We start from the raw sequence: 25,360 nt of genomic DNA on the forward strand, positions 1-25,360 counted from the left end.
AACTTTACTCAAAGTACTAAGATAGAACTAAGAATTTCTAAAACTATCCAGGAAAGACTGTTGGTCTTGTGGGAAAAGCGGCTTGTACAGCACAGAGTAGAACGGTTATTACTAAGGCTGATGTAAATTTCAGGAAAATTGATCAAATTACATAAAATTTCTGGTTGCACAAAGAGAATAGGTTCAACAATTATTATACAGCATGGCAAATACAGTTAATAACAATATTGTATCTTGAAATTCAATGAGATTTTACTGTCTCCACTACAATGATGTTGAGTTTGTATGCTTATTAAATCAACTCAGACATAGCTACATACTTTGAAATAACATTTTATAGAAAATGAATGTATATACATAATACATTTTATGTCAACTAACAATATTTTTCAGAAATAAGACAAAGCATTTTTATACTTTTAAAATTATAATGTTAAACGTTACACATTTTAAAGAAGAGCAACAATATGAAAGAAATCCCTGGCTATAGACAAAAAAATTTTATCAGAAATTATGGCACAAGAATATTCATTCATTTGTTAAAGATTATACAGGAAGAGTTTTCAATTTCTAAGTTTCCATTTAATTTAAGTCAATTTACAATCAACTTTGAAGTAATTTTTATAAATTCACCGATTTTTAATTCACGGTTAATAGAATGAGAGATTAAAAATTGTCTGTTACTTTGAAAAATATTGTTAAGTCAGATTACATTTGATAGCTGAGTTCTGTATTTACTATTTACAACTTCCTGGCTACAGATACAGGTACTGTAGGACATGTCTTTTTTAAAACATAACCCTACACATCTGTTGAGCACACGTCTGGACATGTGGCCGAGCTCATCATTTCCTTCTGCATATCCAGAAACTGTCAGCTATTTCAAAGGGCAGAACGGAAAAAGTTACATCCTTTTTCTGTCCAGATTTTATAAACTCTTTTTTTTTTTTTTACCTTTGCCCCCAGGATATCATCAAATGCAAAAATAAGCAGTCTGAATTCCTTAGCTACAGAGAAAGCCAGCAGGGAGGATGAAGGGTATGGGGTGTAGGAATGTCAGTTTGCACAGGGTGAGGGGAAGCCTCCACAGTAAGGCTCATGCACAGACCCCCTGGGAACTTAGAAAACAGGCATCATTTTTTAAACAGAAAAGAAATGCAATTTAAATACAGAAAGTAGGTAGATTGAATCACAGAGACCTGCAGTTTCAAAGAAAAAGATGTCACATTTTATAACATTTTCAACTCACTCAGAAAATGTAAATTAAAATACACGCCTAAACTTACCTCAAAATGCATTAAGTCAAATGATGGAAGCAAGAATTTAGAACATTTTAGTCACAATGAACATGAACCTTAGAACGACTACCTCATAAATATTATAATGCATCAAAACAAGATACTAATGAATCCAAGAATCAACTCAGTGGTGTATATTTACATATAACTTTGTTAGGAATAAGGAATCATTTAACATAGATAATGCAAAGGTGAATTAACGGCTTTTAAATTATTTTAGATCTATATAAAGAAAGAATGTGATCAAAAGGAAATGAGTAGATTTAGCTAGATAGGTGACTGCTATCGTTATGGATCATAGCAGAGTCCGTTTACCATTTGAACAGTTCTGACTGTGTCAGGTGGATATGCTGACACAGAAAAGCGTGACTGAAAGGGAATGATGTACTTCTGTCATTATCCTTTCTGTGTGACACTATTATTTTCAAAATTTTAGTTCTCTATCATCATAATTAAATGTGTTGATGCTAATGCAAGCTAAGACTTTCAGAGTTAGTCATACAAATAAATAAAAGGGAAATGTTAAATTGTCACAAATAATCTGTGTTGTGCTATCAGATGAATTTCATGTGGGTATATTTATCTACACACACACACACACATATATATCTCTATCTATATAGATATAGATATATCTATATATATACATATATGACAGCTCTTTGCATACAAGTGACAGTAAAATATCGCTTAATATTTGTAGAAACACCAGTGCTCATTTGATTCATCATTTTGGTACATTTATTTTAGTAAGTAATTATAAAACTGGATATTAAAATTATATACTTAATAGAAGTAAAATCAAGCCCATTGTCAATATATATTATAATTTTATAAAAAAAACATTGCTAGCTTCTGAAATAAGACTGAATATTTTAATGGTCTGTTAATTTTTTTTATTTTCCGTATTGACTTTCTGAATCCTATTTATGTGTGCAACATCTTTTATAAAACTTGGTCTTTCTTTTATTCCATACACATAGAAATATGTATAATTGCATATGTTATATTTACATAAACTATATCACTCACAGAGATTACATGTCAGAACACCTTATGGGCATTCTAATTTGTAGCATTTGCTATGACTTATGAACTTGTTTTGAAAAAAAATATTTACATGTGTCCAAACAATTAGTCTCTCACACATTTTCAGAGAAATAAGATAAAGAGAAATCTAGTTAACACTTTGAAAGAGTGAGTAAATCTATTAGACAATTAATTTTCCATGTTCTTTTTATTTGACAAGTTTAAAAAAAAAGGTAAAAACTGGGTAAAGGCTGGAGAAAGGGCTCAGGGAATAGAAGCTGATCCACCGAGCCTGAGCACATAATTTCAGTCCTAGGACCCACATCATGAAAGGAAAGAACCAGTTCCTGTATGCTGCACTTTGACATTCACAAGTATACTGTAGTACATGTATGCACACACACACACACACACACTGCATGAACTCTGAGAGGTGAATAAATGCCTTCATGCTGCCCTCCTTTGCTAACTGATAGGAAATATTTTGAGAGAAATCAGCACCTTGTTTTCTGAGATTAAAGATGAAAATGTATAATAAACACTTAGAGAATGGTGGTAAGAACTCAGTAAAGTTAGTTAATTGTCAGTATTTATAAAGGTAACACATTCTCAATATAGAAAATATAAAAAGATATGGGTTGGTTCTGACCTCAATTTGTTAACAAATAGTTTGTTTTCGGATACCTGACTCTTTGGAAGAACTGGAACCTGTCTGTTGTACTTCAGGGTTTCAGAGCGAACAGAGCATTCTCATGCCTACAATCACATCTTCCTTTCAGTTCACACTTTAAAGTTTATTTTTCCTCCATCATTTTTACTTTCTTATGAAAATCTTGGAAGTAAATAAATGATATGTGATATACGATTGAATAAGTTCTCAACTTACGTTGATTTTAGTTTTACACCTTTTTCTGACAAGCTTTGGGGATGCCTAGCATCCAGATTTCTCTAAATTCCTTCTGGTGAGATTGTCTAAATTCTATACACTCTGAAATATCACAGAGACTCTAGAGTATGCCAGATGTTTAATATCAAAGTTGCTCTGTTGCCCAAGGCACTCCTGATTCTTCTGTGTCCATGAATTTATTTCCACCAAGCCTACATTTATTTATCTCCATTCTCATTAGCTATTCACCCATCTCTTTTCTTCATCAAACTGCATTTATACCTTTGCTCAGTTTTCCTTACAGCACTTTTTTCAGTCAAAGGGCAAACCGTGATAGTAAGTTGTTTGGCCAAAATAGCCATTTCTGATTTATGTTCAATTAAATGCCAGCCCACACACTCTTATTTTTAATTTTTTTTTAAATTTGAAATCTTTGCTGTCAATATGATTGAGCCATCGCTGCCCCCACACAAACACCTCATAGACCTCTGTGTTCTTTTTTGTTGTCTCCTTCCTAGTCACTCGGCTGTGTGCTGTCTGCGAGATTAAAGTCAGTTCTTATGCAACGTCGTCATTATGGTAGCGACCACCAATGTCTGCCTAAGACTGGTTTCCCAACAATTTCTCTATCTCTAAGGAAAAAGAAAGGTCCCTCCTAGTGAACTGGAGGACGGCTGGAGTGGGATTCCCTGCGTCTTTATCTCCACTTCTACAGCGGCTGCTCATCTGTGGGCTGCTCTCTCTGTGTGTTTCCCTGTGGCTTAAGGCATATCACAGAGCGTGTGTCTTTTGTGATGCCTCAAACAGCTCGAAGCTCGGAGCTAACATTTAAGATCAGCTTCTGGAACTTTTCTTATCAATACCTGAGACTATAAAAAGGCAAAAGTCTATACACATGCAGTACAAATGCCTACCACACAATACTGAGTTTTTGAAGGAATACCAGTATATGTGAGATGAAAAAGATAGTCAAATTACCCTTTTGTGTGAGAGAAGGAAGAACAAATTCATCCTTCAACACGTTTTTCAAGTAATTTTCTTGATTCTGGAAAGGAATTTTAATCTCTAAATTAGAAATGCATTTGGACAAGTTAATAATTAAGTTGAAAAGGAAGCAGAAGAAACCCAGAAAGCAGTCAAAATAAACAAATACCAATAGACTTAACCCCAAAATCTTTCAATATTTTTAAATAACTGATTTCTAAACACAACATATTTTAAGAAAAAGGAGCATGGATGAGATGGAGCAAATAAAGACAACTTTAAATTATATAAATTGAATCGAGAAGCTCTACACAATGCAAACGTGTTATGATTGCATCCACTTCTGCTCACAGCTATTTATCTGAAATATAATCAGCATTTTCATACCAGACAAGTGCAAACCGAAAGCACATTCCAAGAACAGATTCTGCTGCCCATGTGTCTACGGTGAGATCAGAAAGACTCATTTTCCTATGGATATATTGAGTTTAAGACATAGATATGAAAGAAAAATAAAACCTACTAAAATAGGAAAAGAAATGTAAGTGTATCATGTAGGTACAAGAAGCATAGATTCATGAAATTGTCTGTATGACGTTTGTAACATAAATTTTAAATTCATGGCAAATTGATGTCAAAAGTTTCAAATCCACTAAGCCACACAACCATAATTTCTATATTCACTCTAAAAAAAAATCTACAATTGTATTAACGTACCCTGACCCACTCTGAAATGTCCCACATCTCTTGAAAGTGATGTCAATGTGGGTGTTGACAATATTTACAGTGATCAGGAATGCTTCTCTTACAAAGTGACATTTGATCATGCAACAAAACCTTTCTGAGAGTGTGAATCCTAGGATGCTGGGGAAATGAAGGCCTTGTAGACTCTTCTGCCAACACCATGCCTCTGATGATGGGTTGACTGAACAAGTTCAAGACCTGATCTGGACCTGTTACATAATAGTTGGTGGGGGAGTCAATCAACTTTACTGTCTTTCCTCAAATTGGCCAATCCTAATTTAGGCAAGCAACACCCATCAGAGACTTTCCATGCTGCAGACTCCCCTCCCCGAGGAGACTGGTTTTGGGGATTGCTGAGTATCCTCTCTGTTTTGCATAGTGTCATTCTCTGTGTGTACCTTCAGCAGGCCTGCTTTTCCTCTTCGCAATAAACATCTTCAACTGCCGACTGCCAAGGTCTGTTTGGATTCTTTGGGATTTCTCCACTGCTACCTAAAGCACTAGCAAATTTTCCTATCTTTTAGTTCTTGAACTGGCAGAAAAAAAAAAAAAAGAAAAGAAAAACACGCATGCAAAACTCCTAGACTGTATCACTGAGATCATAGGATCATAACCCCAGAGAAATCTTGTTTCTTCACTTGTCCCAGCACTATGATACAGAGAAGGCAAAGCACACTGTGCCCTTACCTAACGGAGTAAAGACGCAGAGAGCTACTTTTAATTTAAGAATTATTCTATTTCAACATCTTAATTCCTTGCTAAAATCATCAAGAAATCTATGGAGGTGATTTGACAATATCCATTTTATACTGGATTATTATCAAGTATTATCAAATATGTTATCAAATATAACAATTATTCTTGTTGGTGTTACTATGTAGGGAAAGAATATGTAAAGACCGGTACAGTGTCAAAATATGTTCTGACACAGAGGAAGAAAGTCAACACTTTGAGAATAAAACAGCGCTGTGCTCTAAATAAGAAAATGCTACCCACAAATGAGACAAGAAAATGGCAATCACAGTGAGTCGAATACCAGCAATGATTTGGCTTACTAAAGAAATAATCTAATGCTATGACAACAAAATTTCACTTATATAATTTTTGTTGCTTCATATTTAGTATATTATACACATGGAATGTACTTTTATTGAAAATACTAAAAGGATACTAACTACATAGTAACCAGAAAAAATAATCACCTTTTTCTGTTTGCTTTCCTTATTTTAAAATGGTATTTGATTTTTGAAATTATTGAAAGTTTTTTAGTTAAATTAATCTAAATAACTTATTATTCTGTTTGGAATTACAGCTTTTATATTGTAAAATTTTCTTACTCATGTATATTTCTAGATTCCCTAAAGCTATTTAAATATTTTTATTAATATCTGTGTATAAATTCTAAAATCAGCTATCACATTGATGGTTGGCACATTTAAGTACATAATTTATTTTTTCCTACTAGCTTTCCATTATAAACCACAAGTCTTTGAACTTGTGATTAGGTTCCATAGCCTGAGGGTTTTGAATGCTTTTCCAGAAGGCTTTCAATTTCTTTAATGCCTTCCTCTTCCAGTAGATTCAGTTAAAGTTTTTGTAATAGGAAACATACATTCAAGGTGCCTTGATTCCACATTTTAATGACTTTTTAAAAATTTTGTCACTCTTAACTAAAGGTATTCACAATAAACATATTTAAAAATATTCATGTTTGGTAATATTTTGCTTCTTTTGTTCAGCTTCAAAGGTTAAATCATTTCACAGATTTCTCAATTAAGAACATCTGTATAGAACAGTGCGATATCAGAAGGGTTTCTGAAAATAAATGACTCCAAGTCTTTTTACAGTAGTGTTTATTACACAGGCTAGGAGAGAAATCATCAATATGCTTGCTCTATGAGAAAAACTATTAAATTTGTTATTATTAAATTATAACTATTGCATTAAAATACAATCAGTTTACTGCATTTTTATTCTTAACCATGATTGATTTGAGGGTATCCTTTTACATTTGTAGTAGGAAAATGATGTCAGGAGCTGACTAATTATTTTTAAAGATCTTGGTTATTCCTCAATGCATATTTTTAACTTGCATATTTTCTTAAAATGCTCCAATGAATGCATACTTGTATACACACACACACACACACACACACACACGGCGCAGTAGCCTTAGGGACAGCACTGAGCCATGTTCCTCCTCCTCCCATCATCTAGGTTGAGGAAGGATATTTGGTTTGGTCTACTGCACTGCTCCGCATCACACAATTATTCCCCCTGCTCTCAAGTCTCTGATTTCCGTTTCCCACCTACTTATTAGTATTGTTCCAGGTTCTTCCTTTTTCTTGCTTCCTTCTTTCCTGCCCCCTCAGCCCAAACAGCCCCTGAAATCTTCAATGGTGTACTTTACTTGCTTTTCTAAAGCATTAGCGCCTTCAGAACTTTGGCATGTCTTATCGCTCCCCAGAACCCACGGGCTCTGCTTTCCTCCGCAATCCTTCAAGCTCACCTATCCCGATAGAAGCACAGATCCAACCTTTTCCTGCTTTTTCCATTTTGCTTTTTCCATAACAAACTTTTTTTTTTGAAGGTGCAGTTATAAAACCCCAATGCAAATTCAGTGAACCAGCGCAGAGAGAAAGCATTGCATGAGAGGAGAAATTCTGTGAAACTATGGCAACGTTGAAGTGCGGTATGGTCAGTGCTTAGCTGATTGCATTTTCATTTGTAATGTGGAAGCATTGCCAAGAAATTGAATCCTGCTGGCTCTGATGGCAGATGTTCCCTAGAATTTTAAACTGCCTTAGAACTCTCCAGAACGACCCGTGATGATTGGGATGCGAAGTCTGATACTGTGCGTAATTGCCTGCAGTTTAACAATGGATGAAACCCCATTAAAAAGCGATGCTTAAACTATCATTTTCTAAAGGCATTATAATTATAATCATAAGGAAAATGTATCTGCAATTATTTTATTTTTAATGGCTTCAGATTGTGTATGCTGAAATTTCAAAGTTTAAGCCATTAGCGATCTTCACATGTTACAAGAAATATTTTTCTATTGATTTGTTTATTCATCAAGCAAATATTTACCAAATGCCTCTTATGTACTTCATCATCACTGAAAAAATGTATCATTTGTAACTTACCATGGGCCATGCGGTGGAACCAGTAGTAGCCAAAGTCAACTCCTAGAAAGGTTAAATACCATGTCCACTGAGAATCCCAAGGCAAATCGAAAAGTCTGTAGTTCTCCCAGACATAAATATAGCTGGTCACTTCAAGGCTTTTGAAGAACAGACTGGAAAATAAAATCCACAGCGATGGCTATAACATATTCTGTATCCATGATCATGCTAATACAGTCTAGACGATGTTTAGTATGAATATATGCACATGTAAAAATGGTGTCTGTCACCAACCCGCTGTGCCTCTTCTTGCTTTGTCTGGATTCCCTCCCCAGCATCAGCACTCTCCCTTGGCATTTTTGTTAGGGTCCTAGGCATGTGGACCCAGTTATTTGCACTCTTGCATTTCAAGAAAATTGGGAGACTCTTTTTTTGTCTCTTAAAACGCTTCTTATGGAACATTTCATACACAATAAATCTTACTAAACTGCACGGTACTTCCTGCTATTGTCATTGGTAACATTTAATGAGGAACACAGCAAGGGTGGCTGACAGCAGGAGACCGAAAATTTGAAAACTATACACGGAATGACTTCTAAGAAGCCTGAAAGACGCTTGCTGTCATTAAATATGACCATCCGTAAAATCTGCATTAGTCTAGAATGACTCCTGCTCTTTTTTCTGTCTTCTTTCTTACCTCTCTTGCACAAATCCAACTGTTACTTGGTATTTACAGTTTACCCATTTTTGGTAAGTCAAAGGGGGAGGGGCTTTCAGAATATTAGGAAATCATTTTCTACTAGAAATGAGGTATATAAATCTATTCAAAGTAATCAAGCTAAATAGAATAGAAACAGATAGAGAGATGGTTCAGCAGTTCAGAACATTTGCTGCTCTTACAAAGGACCTAAATTCAGTTCATAGCTCTGATAACAGTTGGCTTACAACCTTCTGTAATATTCCAGCTTGAAGGAACCTGAAACCCTCTTCTGGCCTCTGGAGGGACCATGCACACATTTATGTTATAAGCTTACAAGCACACACGTATACATGTAAATAAAAATGCAAATAAAATAAAAGATTTTTAAAGTCTAGAAACTAAAATCTGTATTTCTGCCTATTTTATCAAGTTCCTGTAAAGTTTTGTTTCAAACCTTTCAAAACTCTATTTAATTTAATATAATATATTTAACTTTTAATTATCTCTGATAAAACTAAAGATCACATTCTAGAAAAATTATTTAACACATTTATAAATTTGACTATATTTACTTTTTATTCTATATTTGCTATTAAAATATGAAAAGAGTTGATCATTCCAAATAACAAATATGTAATTATGAGGAAACAGCAAGTCTCACAAAGTTATGAGAAATATTTAAATATTGTGATTCGAGGTAAAATTTAAAAAAGCATGAAAGATTATTTTATTATCAAAATTTCCCATTCAACAGTATTTTTTTGAAAGGTAGCTTCTGTGAATTAAATATTATGGTCGTATTTTTAGATCCTAAATTAATACATAGTAAAATACTGGGCTAACTCAATGCAGCATTATTATTCACAGCTCATAAAATCCTTTGGTTGTCACTTTGTATAGGACAACAGTCAGCACATCTTAAGAATCAATTTCCAATTTGACATGACATGGCTGGAAGCTTTGCTCCTGAGATGGAGACTTTAATCCTAAAGCATTCACGTCTTTGATTCTCATACTAGTACCAACCTGCGGTGTGTTCTAGATTAATTAGAATCTCCAGCCTAGGTGCCTGGCAGGCCTTTCCTAGATCCTTTTCTTAGGGCAATGCTCCTGAGGCCAGGCCTTTGCAGATCTCCTAGGACTGCCCAAATGCCCAAGAGTGACTGACTTGGGACAAGTAGAAAACTACTGCTCTCTCTCAGTCTGGGATATCTAAAGATATCCATATGCAGCTCCCCATTGGGTAAGACAGGCCATGGGCCATGGTTCATGGATTCCTACAGCATTTCAGAGGCATGAAGAATTGGAAGTATACAACCTATTTTCTAAACGTTACCGAGCATATTTACCAAGAGAGGGTTTAAAACAGGTTTTAATTTAAAGGTGCTCAGCTTAGACAGTAGCTTACATGTTTAGTCATCTCAACAGTGACACTCCTTTTTGTTTGTTTGTTTGTTTGATTTTAGAGACAGGGTTCTCTGTGTAGCTTTGGAGCCTGTCCTGGAACTCACTCTGTAGACCAGGCTGGCCTCAGACTCACAGTGATCCACCTGTCTCTGCCTCCAGGGTACTGGGATTAAAGGCGTGTGCCACCACTGCCCAACTAATAGTGCCACTCTTGAAATGTAGGCAGGGGTAATCTTTTCGTTGGAGGCTGTTCAGAACAAACCTTAAATCAAGATATAAGACTTTTAAAATCTGTCTCTAATTTCTGATAATAGGGTATCAGTTAATAGTGTTCCCTTTTAGGTTAAAGTGTTGAACAAAGTCAGGATTTTTTATGGTCTAAATTATTAACTTCTCTAACTGTGAGATTTTAACCATGACACTGCTGCTACTTTGGTCCAGATGACTCTTTGTTAGGAAAGATGTCCAAGTTCCAATTAAACTGTAGAAAACACCCTGCTGTCCCTTCAGATTCATCAGTACCACCACTCCCTCCTCTGTAACAACCAAATATGTGTCCAGGCATTGCCAAACGTTTCCTGATGAGCGAATGATTGTGTCCCAAGTTGCTAACCACTGCCTTAAAGCAACCAGAGATAAACATTAAAGCACACAGAATTCAACAGACATTTATCATATTCTCATGATTGTTAGACAAGCTTTGTTACAAGGTATCAAATTGGATTTAACTACATATTTATCAGTCATTCGTTAACTCCATACTGGGAGCTCTGTCAGTCTCTGGCGCAGCCCAGGGCCCAAGGGCGTATTGTTGAACATAGACTATTATAACCTGGCTCACAAGGGTTTCAATTAGTTTGGTATGTTCCTAAAGTTTATGCTAGCTTCTTTGTCATGGACAAATGAAACAAGATTCAGACACTGTCTGGACGTCAAGCAATGCAGAGCTGTAAAACTTTGATTTCTAAAACTGAGAGAGCCGGCTGCCTGACTTCAAGTGCTTCTCATTTCCAGCATGGGTGTTGGGTACTGAACAGATGTCTTGTCTATTCGTCTGCCTCATGGATTATTAGGGTTGACACAAATCGAGCTAAAATCTGCTTTGTACACTGTGTCAGACCGTTCCCCTTTTCTCACTTTAGGAAGAGGCCAAACTCTCTTCAAGGTAAACAAACAGAGTGGTATGCAGTGGTATTCCCTGCCTTCTCTCAGCCAGAGGAACATGACCTTGCTCCGGTAAACATGTGAAAGAACTCAGTGCCCACAACTAAAATGATTTGCTCAGGCGATACAGCTGGGAAAAGATTATCAAATTCTGGAAAACCCTTGATGGCAGGAAATAGCACCTACGTTTGCAAAGCGGTTCCCACCAGATCCGGAATCATAAACCAGAGCTCCTTCCTTTTTCTGTTCCCAGTTCCTCCACCCCCATCCCCAAAGCCCTGGAGTATGACTCTGCATTCTGGAATTTTAACTTGAACTCTATAAATCCCTTTCAGTGGGAAGAGACATCTATAACTTAGAGGCATAGATGTAGGGGCCTCACTTGATCAGGTGGAGATGGAATGGTAAAAAATCCAGGGTCTTACTTGGAATGTGGATGTAAGTTCAAGGAAATGACCTAAGCCTGAGGCCTGCTGTGCAGAGGTCTGCACAACGGCTTTTGTTTACTGCTCAAGACTTTTTTGTGCACTCCCTTCAAACGGTGACATTTTAAGGTTAGGAACACATGACAAAATTTGGGTCAGGCTGTAAAGAGTGAAGTAATTTACACAGTTTGTCCTCAACTTCTAAAGTACAGTGCGGCACAGCACATGCACACACATGTGCATGTGCACACACGCACACACACACTTGCACGCACCCACACATACACACATTCACACACACACACACACACACACACGCTCATACTTAACATATATCTGAGTGTGAGGTTTAGATTTTTTTCTGAGAAATTAATTTTTTCAGAGAATTTGACTCTAAGTTTATTTCAAAACCTCTCCTAACTGACCTCAGCACGTGACTGTCTGCCGGAGAGCTCCTGCCACTTTTGCTCCATCTAGTGGAACACTGACTTTTCAATATCTCAGGAAGAAGATAAAGGTCTGCTTTCTAAACCAGTCATAGCGTTTCCTACCACTTCACACTGCAAAACTGCACAACATTTACAAAACCATCACCTCACTTCTCTAAAGCACCCTTTAAACCATAAACGTATTTGCTACATTCTTTACGGAATGCTGCTGTATTAAGGTGTGAGTCCTGCCTGGGAACCCTTGGAGCTGTGTTCACTGAAGAAGGTAATGTCATTGAAGTCACAGATTTTTCTTTATTTCCTAACCCCACCCTACGGACTTGAAAATATTTTTAAAAAGTTTAATTTCCTCCTCTTAATTTTTTTATGAAGTGAGCTGTTTTTTTTTATTTCCATCAGAAATGGAAAATTCCGTTGCAAGCATAGCTTCCATGTACCTATGGCTGAATATCACAGAACTGGCACCATAGTCAAAGCTGGCTATGCCCCCTAAGTAATAATAGTGGGGTGACCTGAACTTATTTGAAAATTTACCTATTTAAATTATCTCTTGAACCTACTGCAATTTGATTTATCATCTGCCGTTTCAACAGAATAAATGAACCCCTTCAGAACGAACATACTATGGATATTTCTATCACCAGTGAAACCTCTCTTGGGAGAGTGCAGTTTATGGAAACAGTAACTTGGGTAGGAAGGAAAAAAATCGAGGTCCTGGACTTTTACTGAGGGAGTGGAATTCGAGTTCTGCTTAAGCGAGCAAGGGAGATGTGATTATTTTTCACTCATTAATGTATAAGTCAGTAGTACAGTGTACTGAAAATTATGCTTTGAAAAAATAGACATGGCACACATTTCATTCAGTCAAGTTTAATTTTATAGTTACATACTCAAATAATTGACAGAAAAAATAACTTATCTCTAAGCTGCATCTTGTTAGTGACTGTGGATTCAGTCAGCAAAGTATTACTTTTAAAGAGACTTAAAATTGCATGTAATTATATTACCAGGATCGTCAAATAAAATTGTTTTTCCTCCAAGTCTCCAGACACCGTTTCTATTGCAAGAATGCAGAACTGGAAAGCGGCTCACTACTTTCTCTGTTTTGTTAGGCGCCATCTAGAAGTATTATCTGAAGCGCTGGTTTCTGCTGGCAGATTAACTAATGGTATAGCATCCTCTTCCTTGCAATTACGTCCTTTAAGGATGTGGCAAATCCCTGTTGCTAGTACTGGAATTGAACTGGATTCCTTGGAGAACCAAAGACCCACCATGTAAATCTAACCCTCAGCTGTTAATGATTTGCACGGGGAGTCGTTTGAAAGCTACCGCATCAAGTGAGACACAGGTTGAACTTGATATCAAGTTGTTTTTCAAAAATTTTTCCCTCCCTCTCTTCTTTTTTTCTTTCTTTCCTTTTTTCTTTTTTCTTTCTCTTTCTTTCTTTTTGTCTGTCTTTCTTCCTTCTTTTTTCTTCTTTTCTCTGAGGATACAGAGTTGAGCGAATCTAGAGAAACAACTCTCCTTTTTCTTTATACTTTCATTTAAAAATAATAGTGAAATAAAAGAAAATACATTTAAGTGTAACTTTCAGGTTGTTTTCTTTGATGGGTTGTTTCACATTATCCTCATTGAAAACTGAGAAACATTTTAAAAATGTTCCTGGAAAACTCGCATTATTTTATAATTTAGTATTTTTTAACCCGTAAAAAAAAAAGAAACAAAGACCAGTAATTTTTGCTCTAATTAAAAATAGAATTATTACATACAAATTCAATTTAAATTAAAAATATAGCAGCAGAAGAACACTGTAAAAGTCCAAGTTAGTAATGATATACCATTTGTCAAAGAGAACCAGATTTAAAAGGCTTTGGAAGACTCTTTTTAGCTTAAGGAATCTTAAAAATAGTGGGTGAGGGAACAGAACTTCACTTTGTATTCCTAAAGAACTTTGTTTTGACATTTTGACTATCTGATTCTATGTAAGTTTCTTCTCTCTCTCTCTCTCTCTCTCTCTCTCTCTCTCTCTCTCTCTCTCCTCTTCCCTTATAGTAACTCTTTTCACCACTCACCTCCATTTACATTCCATTCCCAAATCAGTGTGTGTGTGTGTGTGTGTGTATGTGTGTGTGTATGTGTGTGTATGTATGTGTGTATGTGTGTGTGTGTATGTGTGTGTATGTGTGTGTGTGTGTATGTGCGTGTGTGTGTGCGCGTGCGTGCGTGTGTGTGTGTGTGTGTGTGTGTGTGTGTGTGTGTGTGTATGCACATGTGAATGTGGGTCTCTGCTTTTTGAGACAGGATTTTATAAAAGGTTATACTGGGAATCTTAGAAACTTGGTAACATCATGAGTCATATTGCTAGAAGTACTGTCCTGGGAATAAAGTGTGTGTTTCCGGGAGCTCAGTGTTAGAAGGGGAAAGTGCTTCTTTACGTGAAACCAAAATCAAACTTTGAAAAAGGAAACAAAAAAAAGCCAAAAGATTAATTCAATGCAATGTTCCTCGAAATTCTTTAATAGCAAAACAAAAGAACCAGTAGAGAAGTGCTCCTTTCCCAAGCCGTAAGATCCAGGACCTGTGTTTGCACCTGCACACACTGTCCTTTTCAGTTATTAGATGATTTTCACAGTCAAAAGATCAACTGATTTCCAAGAACTCTTAGTGCATTATATTCTCAGAATGAGCTATGGAAAACAACTGAATTATCCTCAGTAAAGAAATCTCTGTATAGATCTATATATGTGAGAGTACACGTATGGAAGGGACTCGTGCTCATTTCAGATACATGAAACCACACACTAAAGAAATTCATCAATAATTTGAATCGTTATTTAGGCAATCTGAGGCTTCCTCGGGGGAATATGTTCCATTATTTCTGACATCACTGTGTTACCACATCTGTAGTTACTCAACTCATTATTTTATGACTGTAAACCTGAGATCCAGTTTACTCAGAGTAACATGTTGATGTGTATTTTTAATGTTTACCTTATACCTAAACCTATTATGAAATCATATCAAGTTATTGTACCTTTTCTCAGATGTACATCAGGTTTAATGTCATTTTTTTTTTAAAAAAAATCACCTTGATTTCCCACTGTGTGGTTCCAAGAAACATTCCAAAGCAATGAGCTCTGATCAGAAGGGAAGCTCCACAAACATTAGTTGAAGCAGGAGTGGTAGACTGTACTAAGCACCCTCTTCCCCAGTTCAATGTTAACCTTCTTAGGGAACTTTTCTCGTGGTCCCTGCATCTTCAGTTAGTCCTCATACACAGAAGGTATCTTCTGTCCATCTGCTTGCTTTTCCTCCTATACCTCATAATTCACTATATAATGTAGGTCATTTATTGATTGTTTGACACCTTACTTGTCCAGTTTTATCCTTGGCATGACACTCAAAAGAATATTATTTTAGAACACTTGATATGTGCCAGACATCATTCCAGGAATATGGACTAAAACTCTGATATGAGATAAACTCTTGATTTCAAAGCGCATAAAGGCTGAGGAGTGCAAACACAAAGAGAAGACCCTCCAACCCTGGATTACTGTGTCTGCAGTGACCACAAGAGACAACGCATGGAGCAGAAGTGCCCAAAATAGGGTAAGGAAACGTTAGTTTTGCTGAAGTTACATGCATGCTTAGACCTATGAAAGAACCTGGAGGCAGCCAAATGGGTGTCTTTCCAGTCCTACAAAGTGCATCAGGGATGTGTCACGAAAAGATAAAGATGACAGAGAGACAAATAATAGAAATAAAAACAAAACAAAGAACAAACAAACAAACAAATCTTGTGAGTTTCAGGAATGAAACTTGACTTCATGTTCAGGGAAATATGGAAGTGGGAAATAGCTTCCTCCTGGTCTCTATGATTCAAACATTTGGCTACCATTGGGACAGACTTGAGACAAAACTAAGAGAGATTTGTAATTATTCACATAATTACATAACATTTATTGGAGAAATATCTGAGGACTAGTATGGGGACACCTAGATGTGAGCCTGTTATACCTCGACAAAGATCAGAGAAATTGAATCAGAAATTTATTTTTGCTCTTTCAAAGTTGTTGACAACAGGTGTGTTTACACAACCTAACCTAGGGTGTGGTTACTTCGTGTTTTGGACATTAAGGTGGTCCACAGAGGTGGGTCCACTGCACCCTGACGATGGGTCAGAGAATTCAAGCCTATTCCTGCTGCTTCATTTTAGAACAGAAGGTTTGACATAGGGAGTGACTGTCTACAGGACAGTTGGTCTAAGGTGTATTAGCTGCATACCCTAACCAAAACATCAAAATGCCTTAGTTAGGAAATAATGGCTTGATGTCTCAAGTATTGAGGCAGGTAACTGTTCTCGTTGTCCTTTGTGTCATGTTAAAACAATCTTTTACCTTCTTCCCCCTCTCTTTGCATTGGGGTATAAAAGTGTATAAAAATTAAAGTGGGCAAATTCAGTATTCACCATCCATCGGCTTTCCCACCTTGTACTAGCCTGTGTCTGTTTTCTTTCATGTCTCTCTTCTTCCTATCTAACATTTCTAATCCTCACACTCTTACCCTGGAACGTACAAACCTGTCATAGGTGGACAGCAACAGAAGTCACCTCAAAATGTGGCTTATGACAGGACAGAAGAGAGAGAGATGTGTGGAAAATACGGCTGGAACAAAACGTAATTTCTAGCAGGTGAAGGAGTCGCTTTGGGTACAAACTGTAAGAAGGTATCAGGGAAACTGAGTAATTAAGACTAGCAATGTTTAGCATTCTCTATTAAAATTAAATGTGAAATGTCAGTGCTACAAAAAAATTTGAAAATTAGAAAATTTCCAAGAATGACAGATCCTGAATTCTTTAAGTATTTATAGAGAAATGTGCAGTATCCACATGATGTCCCCTCTGTTCTACACTTGCAGAATGGAGGATTGTTGTTCTAAACCGTGACTCACCTTGGAAGCCGAGAGACAACACCAGCTGACATGGATGTCAGAATATCATCCAGGCGACCTGGTGGCTTCCCCTTGAGAAACCAGCTGAGGATTAGTTCGAGTAGAATCAAGGAGATGAAAAATGGAGTTGCCTAGAATGGAGATTTAAGGGAAGAGATGCTATTCTGTTTGCTTTGAAATCTTCCACATTTTTTGATCAGTCCTCTAATATTTTGTAAGGAAGAGGTACTCTGGCAGGAGATGATCTACATTTGGACTACAGGATTATTTCCAAACGAATGAAAAGGGAAATTTAGTTATTTTAGATCTACACTAAAGATATGTTAAAATACATATCATGCAATTTGCAAATGAAATAAAAACATAAATATAAATATCACTATTATGCCAGGAGAATGATTAAAATCAGGAAAGAAATGCTCCGAGTTAAAGGAATTACATTTAAAATTAAATAAACCTGGAAGAGCCTATTTTCTGCCCTTGAGCAAGTCAGACTCACTCTAAGAGAACTCCTTAAAAATACCCTCAATTAGAGATTTTAAAAATTAGGCTTTCTAGAACTACTTGTGAAGGTAACATTAAAGTAATAGGGAAAAAAAGACTCTTGGCAAATAAGCTAATCTCCTGTGGTTGTATCACCAACAAAATTTTAGCCATTCAAAACCAGCCTACAATTCACAATCCCAGAAAACCTAGACAATAATCAGTACCCTAAAAGAGACATACATGGATCTAATCTACATGGGAAGTAGAAAATGATACAATTTCCTGAGTAAATTAGGAGCATAGGGACCATGGGAGATGATAGAAAGGGAGAGAGAGGATGGGAAGGAAGCAGAAGAAAATGTATACCTCAATAAAATCAATAAAAGAAAGTTTTAATCATTCAGCTTTGATTCTGTGCTTTATAATGATGAGTATTCAACTACTGATCAATGTATATTGGACTATATATAATTTGCACAGTAATAATTGTTGAAGACAGGAGTGGCACATTTTTCTTCACTGGATAAAAATGGCAATATCAAATCTCAAAAGCAATATGGACTTCAGTCCTTTGGAACCAGATAATGAGTCTGAAGTTTGAACTCCCAAGAGCACGCACTGTGATGTCATGTTTTCCCTGTTTCTGAACTAGGCGGTGTTGTGGAAACAACTTTCACAGGGCTGGGAACATCAGTGCTCAGACTCTAATTCTGAGTATTTCCACTTCCAATATTAGCCCAGCAACAGAAGTGAAAAATGCCTCAAAGGCTTGAGATGTTAAAAAAAAAAAATACTCCAAGTTCAAACTTAGGAAGTTAGAATTATACTGAGCCAGGCTGTGTATCCTTCATTCTGCAGAACTACTCTACCATTTACTGAGGATATACCTTGCTGGAGGCAGTGGATAAGTTAAACATTTTAAAACAAAACTGTTACAATGCTTACAGATGTAGTATAACTATTTAATACTGCTTTCCAATAGTTTCCATGCCCAGGAAAACTTTGATTTTTTTTTTCATATTCTATAGTGATGCACAAGGGATTTACAGACAGAGATGTAGTTATTGGAGACAAATTGAATTCTCTAGAAAATTGAACTTTTGTTTCATGACTATAAGAAATTGAAATTTTATGATACTGTAATAATTTGAAGTAGGAAATTGAATGAATCTCCAGGATCTGTTGAGTTTATGTTGAAAAAAAAAAAAAGCAAGAGAAGCTCTTTCAAGACAGCCTCACCTTTTTAACGTAATCAGGCACCTCTTCGACAGTTTGGAAGGTGGTTTCACTGGGTTTCATCATGTAAAACATCATTCGAACACCCTGGGAAACTGAAACATTGTCTTGGTCTCCTGGGCTCCTCATTTCTGTCCGTCTGATTCCTAGCTGAAGATATTTGCGGTCGAAACCCAAGACTGAACAAAGAATAGGAGCTGGGCAGCACAGAGCGAGCCTTGTCAGAGCAAAGCAAGGCACAGAGCTGCACAGGGACGTCAGCCAGCAGCAGTTTATGTGCACAGACACTGAACGCGACAAGAGTAAGTTCAGAGTTCAGTGGCTGACTCACAGGAAGCAGAATGTCCTGAGAGAAGGAAAACCCAGGAAAACAAGCACACAGTGCAGTTTGCCTACAGCCTGTAAGTAACCTGTCAACAACCAGAAAAGAAAAACAAATAAATAAAACTCATCCAGTTGTATCTGGGAAATGAAAGGGAAAGCAGATGAACCAGCTTTATATACACAGAGAAAAGGGCACTCTGATAGGGTGGAGTCCAAAAGTCAGATTACAGGAACAAAATTATGTTTTTTTCCTAAACAGCACAATGTCTTTGAATTTGTTGCTTCTTCTCTGACTCCTGTCTTTGAAGAGACAGGGAGTCTGACAGTTAGTTGATGCCCCTAAACTGGAGACCCTGTGTATTTCTGCCTCTGTGTTTTGGCTCTGTTGTGGGAACTTCTGAATGTTTTGCAAACCAGTCCAGAGCCACTAGGTTTATTGCATAATCTGCTTAGTGAAAAACTTACCTATTGACAACTTCTCCAGCCTTCTTGTCTTTAAAGAGACTCCCTAAGAAACCTCTCAAGGGTTGTCATGAGACCTCACCTGGAGCGGGCACACTGAACTAAACACCCTATACTCTTTTGGAGGACTGGAGGGCACTTCCTTAACTGCATTGGCAGGGGAAGTGTATTTTTTGCCTGAAAAGTATGGAATTTGTCAAAATAAACGTCAACAGATATGGTTACCATGGCATATTGGAAGAAATATTGTGTGGAAGCTGACATTCCTTTTCTTGTGAGAAAAGCAATTTAAGAAGGAAGTGTTACGGTTTAGGCTGTCCCTTTTTAATTCGGTCAGAACCCCAGATCATGAGATAGCACCATTCACATTCAGATTGATACTTCACTACTTAAACACAAGGGGGTCCCTTTAGGTGTCAAGAAGGGAACAAACCAGAAAATGTGGGAATAAAAATTCCCTTAATGTTAGCTTTGTCAACTGGGATCAAACTTCAAGGAATCTGATACCAGACAGTTTACTGCCTGCATATTTAAACACAATAAAATTCAGAAAAAGTTTTCTGGTGCAACACAGTCCTCAATGTTGTGTGATATTTTGTTTGTGTTTTGACAAATAAAGCTTGCCTGGAGATCAGAGGGTGGAGCTAGCCATTAGTTAACCATAGAAGCTTGGCTGTGGTGGTTCACACCTTTAACCAGCAATGGTAGCTCCTGTCTTCAATCCCAGCAACAGGGAGGTGGAGACAGAAAGTGAACGGGTTGGGTGGAGACAGAATCTCAGCCCTTTTGGATGCAGAAATGAAACAGGAAGGAAGCAACTGGCCCCTGCTCCCCTGACTCTCTGATCTTCCAAGTTTTTACCCCACTGTCTGACTCCTTTTTATCTATTAAGTGTTATCTAGACTAACACTTCACCCCAGTGCACAAGGAGATAATAATTATGCTGAAACTTAATTCAAAATATGTATCATTTCTTCCAAGATGACAGACCCCAGAGATAGACTACCTGTACTAACTTAAGGGCCTAAGGAAGGAAGTTTCTGGCATGGTCTCAGTAATAAAGATAGCATAGAGGTCATTTGACTATAAGCCACCTCTGGGCCTGGTTGTGGGAGCTTGGGGGCGCCTCTGGATATACAGATAATGTATGTGTAATTTAGACTATAAAGTATCTCCCATACAGTCTGTAGGAGCCTAGGGGAGTTCCTGGTTGTACAGATAGGTAATGTAAGAGTCATTTAGATTATTAACCACCTTCAATCCTGGTTGTAGAAGCCTGACCCAACAGATATTATAATCACCAGGCTTTCTGGAAAAACAGGTTATATTCCCTTTGAAAGGACGGCACTGGATGTTTAATCCTGGTTTCCCTAGAGATGTGTGGGTGCAAGTACCTTATGCTCCCAATACATAAGCCTAACTGGAAACACCCTCCTACACACACCCACAGGTGTGTGTCCATGGTCACTCCAAATTCAGCCAAGTTGACAGTGGATTAGCCATCAGAATCTCAGAAAGTTCTAACACCAGATCTGGAAGTTAGAAATGAGCACACAACACACAGGAGAATGAAGGCACTATAAGGTGTGTGAGCTTGAAGAAGGTAGTTGTGTAAAATGTGAGTGCTTGTGTGTGCACACTCACATTTTGTATATTACTAAGCTGGGAAGTTTTCCTGTACTCATGAAGATATCATTTCTGTCACTTGGCGATTTCCACTGAGAAATTCATGAGGACAATGCTGACAGGTTCAAATCTTTCCTGATATATGTAACACTGAACCAAATTCATTTCAAAGTAAGCCTCACAACATAATGGTTTGAAAAAAAAAAGACGTTTTTCATTATAGATAAAAAAGGGTATACCCACAAAAAATGATGATGTATAGCAGAGTTTTTTTTCTGCCTTTTATATGTTTATGAAATTACAAATGTTATACATGATAGGATAAAAATTCATGTAACTTACATATAAGTGAAATGTGAAATGGCCACAACCCTCCATCTCTTGCTGGAGACACTCTGCATTGACATTAAACGGCAGCCTCCCCTCTCAATGGACCTTTTGTCTTATCAGGTATCATTTTTCTATAAGAGACAGTTGTTTTTGTTATATATAAATTTAGACATATAACTGTGTTGGTGTTTGTAGTAGACCCTATTAACTTCTTCTTGGAGTTCCAACTTAGTCAAGAACATTCTTAATGCAGTGTATAATTACATAGTGAGGCTTTGTTTGTTGTCTTGAAACAGAGAGTAAAGGGATATAGGGGGCACGCATGTAGAAAGCAGATAAGCAAAATCATCTTAGGGATTTAATGTACAGGAAGTTGGGTACAAAGAGTTATTTACAGAGATAATAAAATAAGTAAAATTCTAAAAAAGGAAAATTAACTCTAGAGACTCCAGAGACCACTGTCACTTCTGGGAAGCTTCTAACATTCTGAGTATATAGAAACAACAGAGAAGTTATTTCATGAAAAGACAAGATCTGCCATAACTCAGGGGAAGCTGAAATCATAAGGAAAGGAGGCACGATTGTGGGACCCACAAATGTGAGCCTGTTTCACCTTGACCAGAAGTCAGAGAGTTTGAGTTTATTTTTGCTCTTTCAAAATTCTTGACAGCAAGTGTGTTATACATGCTGAACTAGGGTGTGTTTACTTAGTGTTTTGGACGTTAAGATGGCCCAGAGAGATGGATCTGCTCCACCCTGATCAAAGGTCAGAGGATTCAAATCTACTCCTGCTCCTTCATTCAAAATAGGAGGCTTGACATAGGGAGTGGCTGCCTACTTTGTCAAGAATGTGTTCACTGCATATCTAGCCCAAAACATCAAATGCTTTACTTAGGAAAGAGTGGATCGATGTCTCAAGTACTGAAGCAAGTAACTGTTCTGGTTGGCCTTTGTGTTGTATTAAAACAATCTTCTGCCTTCGCCTACCCTTTTGTATCAGGATATAAAAGTGTATAAAAAATGCGGGCAAATTCAGTATTCAGTATCCACTGAGTTGCCCTTCTGTCCGATCTGTGTCTCTGTATTTTTTTCATATCTCTGTTCCTCCTACCTAACGTTTTTAATCCACATGCCCCTACATTGAAACATACAAACCCATCCTGCCTGGACCATGACAGAAGTCACCCCCAAAATGTGACTTATGACATATGATCCCTGAACAGACCCAATTGTGCCAGAAACAATATTCAAGGTAGAAAAGGAAAGAAAAATAATACTTGAATTTTCTTGCAATTTATTTTAGGCAGAGTCAAAAGGCAGCTGAGAGAGGAGTGCAGGTAAGAAGTCTCCAGAGGCTGATCCCATAGGCTCTCCAGCAGTGAGGAAAGAGGGAAGAATGAACCTGAGGTAATTAGATCAATGAATGAGGCGAGCCTTGGCCTAGTCCCTGCATCATCCTGACTACAGGCTTCATCCTCCACTGCACAGAGAGCAGTCTCTGCTCTGGAGAAGCAGCTTAGGGTCTGAGCACTTGCTACTGTGGTTAACAACAGGATACAAGAGTGGATTCCAAAATAGAAACATTTGTTTTCTCTTGGTGCCACCACATCTTCAGGTCCTACCTCTTCAAATGAGGAGAAATGAACTTGCAGCGTGAGGCCCTGTTGCTCCCTCAACGCCGTCTTCGTCTTGAGAATGAGCTTCCAAGGAGTAGACAAAAGACCTCATCTGATATTGCTATCTTAAAAGTGTATTTCCAGTAATCTGAGAATTCATGTTAGTCATAGGAATCATAAAAAATAAAGAACATAATTTTGTAGAGTGTTGTCATAAGTGCCCTGTGTGAATTACAATGGCATACATACTTAAAAGAGCTTCTTACATTAAAGATTCTTTTTTAAAGTATTTTTCTAGCTGCTGTTATTAGAACCTATATGTAATTTGAGGTTCAGCTTGCTAAAATTTAGTAGCCACGTGGTGAAAAAAAGCCTCAAATTGGAAGGTGTCCGGGCCTCTGAAAATCTCTTTTGAAGACAGCAGCGTCATGTAAGCAAATGCCAAACTTGTGATGTGTGACGTGTAACTGTTCTGGACTTCGTTTCTTAACCACTACCCTTACCCTAAGTAATAGAACCAGAAAGGAGTGAAAGTTTAAAAACAAATGTCACACAGTCTAACACAGTGTTAAAAGTATCAGTCTTGTTTTCTCTGTAAATAAACTAGAGCTGAATTTGGGGAGCAAAGAGGAGTCCCCAGGACTCCTGGGTGACGTTCTCTCAGGAGGATGCTGTAGAGTGAAGTTAGAATGCTGTGTCTGGGTCCATAACAGTCATGGAGCTGCCGAGGCTGGAGCAAACAGGGAAAGGAAATAACTGAGTTGAAGATTTTGGCTGAATCCATCGAGAGGAGAGACGTTCTGATGAGAGGAGGACACCGAGGTGCGATGTGAGCTGTCGCATACACCAATATGTAGTCGGTCACAAACATCAACCTCGAGTTCAAAAATCAAAATATAAGAGTTAGCTATGAACAGCATAGGAAAAACTGACAGGATAGCTACAGGCCAAAGATGATCGTATGTGTAGCAACTTTAATTATGTCCACATAAATAAAATGATTTTAATTTTAATCTAAAAACTTGGGTTGTAACATCAATTTTATTTTCATGGAAATTGTTTACAGATTAAATACTAATACCATGAAATACAATTTCACAAAAAATAAACTTGTAGAAGTAATTGAAAAAGATACCCAACTTGTATTTCAATAAAGAGTAGTAAACTTGCTTCAATATTAAGAAGCGAGCAGAGTCCTTTTCACAGAGAATGTGTTTTCAACATTCCCACCAGTATAAGAGTTTCACTGGGTCTCATGCTTCTGAAAACTAGGTATGTGTTGGCAGATATTCATTGTTTGCTTTCTCTTCCTCGTGTAATGGACTGCATAGCTTTGTAGCATACAACGGTCATCATATGAAGATCATCAGCTCTCCCACTACTGTGCTCCTGTCTATTTTGATGCTATTTTTAGAGAGTCCAGTTAGTGTTGTCCCTAACAGCTCCCTGTCTCCAAGAATTAACACTCTTTGTAATAATAGAACAGCACAGGAAGCCTTAATCACTCTCCCTATTTTCTCAGATCAGATTTTATTACTTTTGGCCCAATTCTTTCCATGACATAGTAGAAACAGATCAGGTAGAAGATGAACTTTAATGAAATTTATGGCATACACTTGAGGTCAGAGCATGAAAAACAAACAGTGTTTCCAAAGTTATTTCTTTAAAATCCCATCAAATTGATGCATCTAAATGTTTTAACAGCAGTCGAGTGTTAGAGGGACAGTTTAAAATGCTGCATGCATGTCAGCATCAGAATGTGTCTAACTCTCTCTTAATAGGATTGATCTTGAGTCACTGCTGGAATTAATCCAAATTCACAGTGCAGTGTAAGAGAATGGCAAGAGATCTCAAGTGCAGTCCCTGAAATAGCACATGAGATGCTCTGCAGAGAGAGGGATTGTCTTTACAAAACCAGTTGGGAAATTCTAGATACTGCAAATACTTGTGTGAGATTAACCTTAATCTCAATCTTAATCTTGGAACGCTTGTTAAAAATTGCAGAATCTGAGGTGGTCAACCACATAAACTTTTGGTAGCTTGCTTGAACTGTAATGCTTCTTATTATAACTTACTGAAGAATTACTGCTTCGCTAGCAAGTGGAAACCCCTCCGA

The 25,360-nt window shown here is 37.2% G+C and overlaps 1 protein-coding gene across 6 annotated transcripts in view; it reads right to left on the reverse strand.

Moving 5' to 3' along the window:
* Agmo (alkylglycerol monooxygenase) overlaps positions 1–19,342 on the reverse strand; it is a 273,840-nt gene extending 254,498 nt beyond the window's left edge. For 2 of the 6 annotated variants that reach the window (XR_015004483.2, XM_048415674.3), the window contains exons 1-3: positions 18,890–19,338; positions 17,165–17,295; positions 8,091–8,242 (exon numbers count right to left, since the gene is read on the reverse strand). Coding sequence is in view for 5 of the 6 variants with exons in the window: in XM_048415674.3 (XP_048271631.1) it covers positions 8,091–8,242; positions 17,165–17,295; positions 18,890–19,015 (409 nt within the window). In the remaining variant the exon portion in view is untranslated. Of the gene's footprint in view, positions 1–8,090; positions 8,243–17,164; positions 17,296–18,889 lie in introns of all 6 variants that reach the window. The other 4 variants (XM_087911831.1, XM_087911830.1, XM_048415673.3 and 1 more) reach the window with 4 other exon arrangements.
* Positions 19,343–25,360: the final 6,018 nt, after the last annotated feature.

Source organism: Myodes glareolus, chromosome 11 (genome assembly GCF_982192425.1).
Source record: "Myodes glareolus chromosome 11, mMyoGla1.1, whole genome shotgun sequence".
Taxonomy (NCBI): Eukaryota; Metazoa; Chordata; class Mammalia; order Rodentia; family Cricetidae; genus Myodes; species Myodes glareolus.